This window comes from Mastigoproctus giganteus, chromosome 3 (genome assembly GCF_048544385.1).
Source record: "Mastigoproctus giganteus isolate SK-2022 chromosome 3, ASM4854438v1, whole genome shotgun sequence".
In the NCBI taxonomy this organism is placed as follows: domain Eukaryota; kingdom Metazoa; phylum Arthropoda; class Arachnida; order Uropygi; family Thelyphonidae; genus Mastigoproctus; species Mastigoproctus giganteus.
In genome coordinates this window covers 46,696,619-46,706,515 of record NC_143577.1, presented here as the reverse complement: position 1 = coordinate 46,706,515, position 9,897 = coordinate 46,696,619, and the positions used below count along the sequence as shown (strand labels likewise).

Below are 9,897 nucleotides of genomic sequence, written 5' to 3'. Positions count from 1 at the left end.
TGTTATTCAGAATGCCATAACTCTCTCTGGATTACACTCTTAATCATTGCTTCTAAGATTTTCACTACAACTGAAGTCAGACTAACTGGTTTGTAGATACCAACTTCACTCTTAGAACTGCCTTTATGCATTGGTTATACATTGCCACTTCTCCAATCCAAAGGCATCTCTCCTAAGTCCAAAAATGCCCTCATATTTAATTTCAATGGTTCAGTACACTCCCTGGCAGCCCCCCTCAAAATTACTGAGTATATGCCATCAACTGCAGGTGGCTTACTTGCTTTTACACCCAAAAGTTTTTCTAGCCTGGTTTCATCTTTTGCCCCTTATTAAATCATAATGTTTAGGCAAATAATCTGCTTGTACAGTTAGTCCCCGAGTTACGTAACTTCATAAGTTACGTAAACTCGTAAGCCCGAGTTACGTAACTTCGGACTTTTTTTTTTAAAATGATAAAGATACTTTCTGTATAATTTTTAAGAAAGAAGGACAATAAATATAAGTTTTTATTTTCGTCCCCATACAAACTATGTTGGATAATAACCTGTGATGTAACTGGAATCTAGATAAATAACTAGAGTTAACATTTCATTTTCTGCTTTCTGAAAATTCTGAAGAAATATTCGACAACATGTGTTTGAGACAGGCAAACTACATCGAAGTACTTCAGAGAAATCCCCCCAATGTTCAAGTCAAGTGGACTATGTGCCATCGGCTATTTCTTCAGAGAATTACACTCTAGCCTTTTGTCCCTTCAACCTTTCCTTTCCTTTCATTTCTTTCTGGATTGTAGAGTCAGTTTGTTTTCTTAAATGTGTACACTTTGGTTTTGATTCCCTTAGTAGCCCTTATAAAGCCTACACACTGTACGAAATAGATATCCATTTTTACAGTACAGTAACATGCTTTTTTTTTTTTTTTTTTTTCTTTTATGTTTTCTTTTCTTTTGTGCCACTCTGACTATTTCAACGCTGTCCCCAAATAAAGTTTTTAATTGTTATTAAAAGTCTCTTACGTATGTCAGGGACAGACTGTATTTGTTCTGATCTAGATGCCTTTTTTGTATCCTTGAAAGAGACATTAAATAATCTGCAATGCATTGTCCTCAGGCCCATACAAACCAAGTTTGGTTTTGTTTCACTTTTCCATGTTTTCAAAAAATGTTTCACATACTTCTCTAACAAGAGAAGTGGGCAAAGATTGCACACCAACTAATTTCTTTGCTGATATCCTCTCCCTTTCTTCATATCAGTTAATTTCTTTCAGGTATATATTTTTAAGCAAAATATTTGGTCAACTCAGCCTTTTTAAAAGAGTTGACAAATTAAAGGGATGAGGTAACCTGAGAAAGGAAGAAAAGAGAATAGTAGTGTTCTCTTTTCTTCCTTTATCAGAAAGAATAGTTTGACAAATGCAAGCCATGATGGACAATTTATTGTGGGCACAGAAAATCATTATCCACTGTACAGTTTAAAATATTTTACCTGACTGACTTGTGATTTTGGTTGCTGGCAGTTTAATCTTTGTTCGGGATGAACTGATGTTGCAGTATTGCTCTTACCCCTTTCTCATATCTTAATGGCCTGTAATATGTTATTTAATATCCTTCACTGCTCATTTGCCACAACAGGTCCTTGAGGTTGTCACAGACATTCTCTCAGATATGCCAGACAAGCTGTACTTGCTACCTGGGAGTCTAAAACGCTGATGGAACTGATATTCGGGTGACACTCAAGTCAAGTGGACCCAATTTCGGCGAAGTCCGGACGGTCTGTGACAGCCAAATCCTCTGCTTGCACCTTCACGATGGTGGGACTGTTAGTAATCCTGGGTATAACCTCCATGCACAAGCACATGGTGGGTGACCACCCAGGTGTGAACCAACGTAAGCAGGGGTCGAGGTGTGGCGCCCACACCACATGGAGGAACGCCGCCCCTCTATGTTACCAGGCAGTACTAGGTGGTAGATGACTCTCATCAAATGGTGAAATACCACCACTTTGCTTATTGGAGGCTTGAAGTGGTGGAACCCATGTTTAGTCTCTAGAGCTAAGTTCCGGTCAACCCTTCCCTATCTCTTCCATCATGCAGTATGATTGATGACTTTTGAGGTTATGATGAACGTCGTGGCGAGATCCAATATTCCTTACATTTCGAGGGTACAGCTCTAAAACGGTTTTCGCAGGCCGGCCGCTAGTTAGTACACCGGACCGAACCTATTGGTAACTCTCTAGGAGGCTTCCGGATCAGCTAGTGTATAATCTTGCTACCTCTACTCTGCCAGATAGTGACTGGAGGGAGTCCGAGTAGTGTGTATGCGGGGAGCATTGTCGAGGCCACGTTATGTCAAGGATCTGGGTATATTCTTACCACATGTACACCATATCCAAAAATTTCATTACTTCATACAGCATATCCCACCCACTTTTTCTTACTATTGAATACACCATGAATTGTCAAACTAATAGAACAAGCTTATCTGCGAAAAGATCTAAACCTCCCAAGGACTTCCTAATTCATTTCACAAATATACGTGGTCTCAATTCTAATCTCAACGATGTCCATTTCCACTTGCAGTCTGCCAAACCACATGTACTTTTTCTGACAGAATCTCAGTTATCGGTTGATTCAACTACTGCTCATCTCAGATGCCCAAATTATTCGCTGTATGATTCCTTTCGCCTCAAAGGTGGTACTTGTGCATATGTCCGTTCTGATATTCCTTGTCAGAGACTTGGCAATTTGGAATCTCCTCTCTTCGATCTTCTCTGGCTTAAAATCTCTCTACCTCATTGTGTAAAATTCATCTGTTGTCTCTACCGTTCTCCCAACTCCACTAATCACTTGGAGCTCTTTGACTTCCTCTCTTTGCAACTTGACTTTCTCCAGTCCAACTTTCCTAACAGTGAGGTAATTTTCCTTGGTGATTTTAACGTTCACAACTCCAGCTGGCTTCCGTTTTCTAGTCACACCGACCCAGCAGGTCGAGATGCTGAGGCTTTTGCAATTACTAATGACCTAGCACAGATTGTTCATTTACCTACAAGAATACCGGACAATCCGAATCATACAGCCAATACGCTTGATCTTTTTCTCACAAACAACCCTTCTAAGTACACGGTCGAAGTGAGAGGTCCTTTAGGCACTTCAGATCACAACTTGGTGATTGTCTCTTCTCCAATGGAACCTTTATCTCATGGCTATTCCCAACCTCGTGTTGTTTGGCATTACAAGAATGCAAAATGGGATGACCTGCGTGACTTCTTTTCTTCTTTTCCTTGGTCGGATTACTGTTTCAAAACTTCTGATGTCAACATTTGCTCAGATCGTGTCAGTGAAATTATTCTTGCAGGAATGGAATCCTTTATCCCACACTCCAGTTTAAAATCTCATCCTTTATCTAAACCTTGGTTTTCCAATAAATGTGCTAAGGCTGTTCAAGAGAAGAATGTTGCATATCGTAATTGGCTTGTTTCTAATTCTTCAGTTTCTTTTTCAGCCTACACCAAGGCTCGCAACAATTGTAAAGCAGTTATTAATCAGTCCAAACTAGAGTTTGAACAGGCTAAGAGTAGAAAACTTGCTTCTTGCCCTAATGGTAGCCGAGCATTCTGGTCTCTTGCCAAAGCTATTGGCCGCAACTTTTGCCCATCTCTGCTTCCACCTCTGTCCAAACCAGATGGTTCTGTTGTCACTTCAGCCAAGGATAAAGCTGACCTGCTAGCATCCCATTTTTCTTCCAGCTCATGTATTAATGAACTTGGTAAAACACCTCCCACCATTCCCACCACGGTCCATTCAATGCCTCCTGTGGTCTTCCGTCAAAAGGATATCAGAAGGATTTTGATGAATCTTGATGCTAAGAAAGCTCCAGGTCCTGATGGTATTTCTCCACTTGTTCTAAAAATCTGTGCTCCTGAACTTACTCCTATTCTTTGCCGCCTTTTTTCACTTTCTTATTCCAAAGGTGTTTTTCCTTCTGCTTGGAAATTTGCTCATATCCAGCCAGTTCCTAAAAAGGGTGACAAATCCCTCCCATCCAATTATCGTCCCATTGCAATTACTTCTACTCTTTCTAAAGTAATGGAGAAATCAATTAACCGCCAACTCTTAAACTACCTAGAAACCTTCCGTCTGATCAACGATCACCAGTATGGATTCCGCCAGTGTCGATCCACTGGTGATATCCTGGCTTATGTTACCCATTTATGGACTAATTCAATGGAAAGGTTCGGTGAAACACAAGTAGTTGCTCTTGACATCTCAAAGGCTTTTGATCGTGTTTGGCATAAAGGTCTTCTAAACAAGCTTCCATCTTATGGTTTGCCAACTGTTTTTAGTAATTGGTTATCCAGTTTTCTCTCTGATCGCTCACTGAGGGTGATGGTAGATGGCTCTCTGTCTTCTAACTTCTCCACTAATGCCGGTGTCCCCCAAGGTTCAGTTCTTTCCCCCACTCTTTTCCTCTTGTATATCAATGACCTTCTTCCATTGACTGGAAATCCTATCCATAGTTTTGCCGATGATAGCACATTGCATTCAACTTTCCGTTTTGAGAAATCTTGTCCTGCTCAATCAGCTTCAACTTCTCGAAAATCTGCTACCAATTCCTTAAATGCCGATCTTCAGGTAATTCTCCAGTGGGGCAAAGACAACTTAGTTGATTTCAACCCTTCTAAAACTCAGTCTTGTCTTATATCTCGCAAAAAGGATTCTTCTGCTCCTATGCTTATCTTTAGTGACACTCCAATTTCTAGGCAAAAGGATATATCTCTTTTGGGGATTACCCTGACTTCTAATCTCTCTTGGCACAAGCACATTACAAATATTGCTTCCTCTGCATCTAAAAAACTTGGTTTTCTCTTTCGCTCTCGGCGTTACTTTTCTTCCAAACAGCTGCTCACTCTGTATAAATCGCAAATCCGCCCTGCCATGGAATATTGTTCCCACATTTGGGGTGGTGCCCCCAAAACCTCTCTCAGGCTTCTTGATTCCATTCAGAAGAGGGCAGTTAGGTTAATTAATGACTCATCTCTAACAGAGTCTCTCCACTCTCTTTCTCATAGACGCACTGTTTCTGCTGCTTGCCTCTTTTACAGATACTTCCATGGGCACTGTTCTTCTGAATTGGCTTCTATAATTCCCGCTCTCTCTTTCAAAACAGTCCGAACACGTGCCGCCACCAGCCAACATCCATTTACTGTCCAACTTCAAACCCACAGAACCAACTTTTCATCTTCCTCATTTATTCATTCAACTGCCGTTTTCTGGAACAACCTTCCTTCATACGTATTTCCTGAAAATTACAATCTACAGAAGTTCAAGTCCAATGTCAACCAATATCTTCTTTCGTCTTCTCAACCTCCAACCCAAGCACGGTACTAAGTACTATAGGTTCTAATACCTCTCGTGTTTGGGGTTCACATAAAAAAAAAAAAAAAAAATTCCAAGTTGTATCAGATGAGCAGTGGAGGAATGGAGGGAGGGAAGGTCTGGATACTTCTACTTTGTGCACAGTGATACAAGTTTGGTTGATACCAAATATTCTTCCTGATGTATGGAAGATTAACACATTGCTTAGATATGTGAAGAGCTACATTGGAGCCCATATGGAGTGTGCTAATACTGTAAAAAATTTGAACTTGCTTTTTTTTTGTGATAACATAAAAACCATAATGGTCTGTTTGTAGTTATTTTAAGAGAATTAAATTTTGAAATCCAAAAGTTATTTTTGCCCTGTAGAGTTTAATGCATTTGAACAATGGGAATTCCCTTGGCTTAATCTCATCTGTTGACTCCTTACAAATGAGGTGCATCTTGTAGGTGCACCACTTTGGTATCACTGGGCTACAGTATTACATAAAAATATTTCTGAGAATTAATAAAATATGTATATAATATATATATATTTTTTTAAAGTTAGTTATTTGTCTTTCTTGGAATCCATAAAAACTACTGTATTTTTAATTTCCACTGGTATATACTATTATCAGTTAATTCTATATTCCCTTTCAGAACAAAATGATCAAGAGGAGGAAGACGTTTCACAAAGTCAAAAATCAAAAAATCTTAAACATATGAACCTGGCAATATGAGTAAGTCTTTTCTTATCTGTCAATGTTTGTTAAATATACTGAAGGTTCTAGAAAAAGTTATAGTCTGTTCACTAGACAAACAACTGTTTCTATCATAGCAACTAAGCAATGCTACTTTATCAATGAGAAGAGAAAGAGATGCAAGGTTTGGCATGCACAACTCTGCATCTTGAATGAAATTTGATGACTAGTAAAATAACTATTGTTGTTTTGTGAACGTAGTAAATGACTTAAAAAATCACTTTTCATTCTGTGACATAAGTTTAGCTTGAACATTGTTTGCATTTTGTACCTAATTTTTACTACCTGAATTATTTTAGATAATGTACTTTCCCACTTAGTTGTGCCTTCAGAGATCTTGTAAATACACCGCATATACTGTACTTAAATATGAAAAAAAAGACAGAAATGCACAAAATACTTTTTATTGCTTGTTATAATTCTTCACACTAACTTAGTGTGATTATTCCACTTTAAGATTCAAAAATATTGCTTGAATCTTAAATTTCCTGGCACATCCCGAAAGTGTTTTATCAATATCAAAACTGCTAGATATTACTAGAAGCCAGACCATAGGATTGGTTGTGTGATTACATCTGACCCTCACTGTGTAATGGTTCTTGTTGCATAACTTTTGCAGCCCATGTGATATCCACTAGCTTTAAACCTGGACCCTGACTGTGTTTGAAAGACATTTTCATTTCAGTCGGAAGAGACATAAATTTAACACTTTTGTATCTTCCCATGTATGATTGAAGTTATAACTCAGGTTGATATAAATTTATTATAATGTCATTTTGATTTCATGTGGTTCCCCCATGACAGTGTATATAGGGTTTGCCGCTTATCACTAATTTGAAGAGGTCTTAAGTCAAATCCCATGGGAGGAATTCTTGAAGGCCTCTTGATCAGGGCTATAGTTAGCTAATCTCAGGTGGGGGGAGTAGGGTTTTTCTCTTGAGTTATCCCTAAGAATTTCTAAACCCAGCACTTGAACTGGCACAGGTTTGGAATGTTTCCATCCATTCAGTACAACAGGTAGCAACTTGTACTCAACCAGCATGGACACCTCCTCCTCTACCGACCTGTGACACCTACCTTTGTCAATGGAGAAAGAATATTTTTCAAGCATCAAATGTCAAACAACTTCATGCAGTTTACACTCAAAGATATATTAATTTTTCCCCAATTTATACAGATGGTTCTAAATCTAATTCAAATGGTGGAGCAGCTGCAGTGTTCTCAAATACCATTATTTCAGCAACCCTTCCATCCGAATTCAGTATCTTCTCGGCTGAATTATATGCAATCAAACTAGCTTTAGAAAATCTCTATTCTAACTGTTCCTTAAAATCTGTTATTTACACTGATTCCCTCAGCTCAGTCATGGCATTATGTAATTCCTCAGATAAAGATCACTCTGTTCTAGATGAAATCAGAAGCTTATTACTACAAATTGAAGAATGCCACCAAATGATCACTTTTTGCTGGATTCCAGCACATTCCAGTATTTTAGGGATTGACCTGGCTGATAAAGCTCCAAAAAATCCAACTACCTTAGATTTAACCAAGTTCCAGCATCAGATTATGCACTAATCATTCATGCCGCTTGCCTATCAGAATGGACAGCACTCTCAGACTACTAATAAACTCTTTCAGTTTAAACAAGATCTGAAAATTTGATGCTGCAGTGTCCGTACATCAAGACAAGAAGAAGAAGTAGTCCTTTCAAGAGCAAGAATAGTTCATACCCATTTGACCCACCTTCATTTACTCACAGGAGATGATCCACTACATTTTTCTAACAAGCTGACTGTTAAACATTTCTCATTGACTGCCCCTACTTCAACACCTTGCTATCACTGGTTAATCTTCGTAAACCAGTAACTCTTGAAAATCTCATTAATGATAAGGCAAATATTTCTGAATTTTTTAGCTTCCTCAGGCAAACTGGGCTTTTTAATCATTTATGATTTCAGAATTTTTTCTGACTTTATGGAAATTTCTCATCACTTTATATGATAAATGAATAGGCACGTTATAGCCACAGCAGCTTATGTGCCATTAAATGTCCATAATAATAACAAACAACCTAAGATTTTCAGCATGCAAATCAACCTGCAAATACAAGGTATCTTATGACAAAATGTATGATACTGGAAGGTTTTACTGAGAGAATATAGCTAGATAGTTATAAAAACTCCAGTTGACAGCGAAATATGTTGGAGGGATTAGGGAAAATTACAAGATGTTTGTGGGATGAAAAAGCAGTTGTGACAGTTCTTATCAGCCTACACTAGCCTGATAAGAACTGTCAGAAGTAGTCCTTTTCCAGGTTCACTAAAACATTTGCCAGGCTTCGAGGTAGTATGCTCTTGATAGCTCCGAGAAATAAGTATAGCACTGAGATGCTACAGCAGTTCTGTGCAGGCTACTCTGGGCATACAGTTTCCAAAAAGAACTGCTGAAGTATTAGCATTAGTAGAGGCATATGATGCAAGAAAGCAAGCTTATGCAGCATCAGCCAAAAAAAAAAAATTTCCGCTTCACCCCTCCGTTCGTTCGAAATACCTGTCCAGCTGAGCCTTAAATTTATTTAGGCTATCAACCTCCACAACAAGAGAATGAAGTCTGTTCCACCAACCAACTACCCGCTGGCTAAAGGCAAATTTCTGCACATCTATCCTACATCTGTCTTTCCTCAATTTGAATTTATGCCCTCAGGTGATTATTCTGAGCAAGAGGAAGAATCCCATCAGCATTGAGCATGCTAAAACCATTTAAAGTTTTATACACCTCTATCAGATCACCTCGCCGATGCCTAGTCTCCAGACACTGTAATTTGCAAAACTTAAGCCTTTCTTCGTAAGAGCAACCCTTTGTTCCATTCACTAATCTTGTTGCCCTTCTCTGTATTCATTCCAGCAGCTCTGCATCCTTCTTGAAATGAGGCCTCCAGACCTGTATACAGTACTCAAGGTGTGGCCTGACCATTGCCTTATTAGTATCTGGTGTTAGTGTATCTGAGAAGCAGATGATAACTATTCTGAAAAGTTAGTAGTCTCATAGTTCTTAAATTAAGACTTCTACTACAGGAACATTTTCAGGAACATTTTTTCCTGAAAATGTGCGATAACGGATCGACTTTTTTTATTTTACAGATTAAAAGTATGCATCATGCAAATACTCGTTGTATAGTTTTTTTATAAATTTTTTAGTAGATAATACATGGGAGTAATTAACCCATTTGGGCTATCCCAAGTTATCTTGTGTATGCCAAAAAGTATGCAAATTATACAGATTTATTTTAATAAATTAGCGCTTGAGCTAAAAGAAAGGAACAGAAAAACATTCTTCATTACTCATAAAAATCAAGTGGAATGCACAAGCAGTATCCTCCCACCACAAGTGATAATCATGAACTAACTAAATTCTGACACATGGCCGCCACAGGTGGATAGTTGAGGTAAGTGTTTCTTACAGGCAGCAGTTCGAGAGGGCGCCAAAATATTTTTCGATATTGTTTTCTAATTGTTTAACGCTTTTCAGTATTCAGCATTTAGGACGGAAAATTTTATTTTGCCTACTGGTGGCACATAGGAACGTGTGCTACTGTTCTGACATTGCTGTACAATAAGTAAATATAAGTAAAATAAATTTGGAGGTATTATTGTTTACTTCAGGTATTATTGTATCCGAAGATATTTCGTGTAGTTCCAAATAACTTTTAAAACTAAAAATGAGATATCTCGGGATAATCCATGAAGCGGTTAAACGTAATGATCAAACCAACAGGATGGGA

General features: G+C 38.3%; 1 protein-coding gene across 1 annotated transcript in view; it reads left to right on the top strand.

Moving 5' to 3' along the window:
* Positions 1-6,026: 6,026 nt before the first annotated feature.
* LOC150087932 (USP6 N-terminal-like protein) overlaps positions 6,027-9,897 on the top strand; it is a 173,741-nt gene continuing 169,870 nt past the window's right edge. The window contains exon 1 of the mRNA XM_090369968.1: positions 6,027-6,095. Within this exon, the coding sequence (XP_090226094.1) occupies positions 6,092-6,095 (4 nt within the window). The 5' untranslated portion in view covers positions 6,027-6,091. The remainder of the gene's footprint in view (positions 6,096-9,897) is intronic.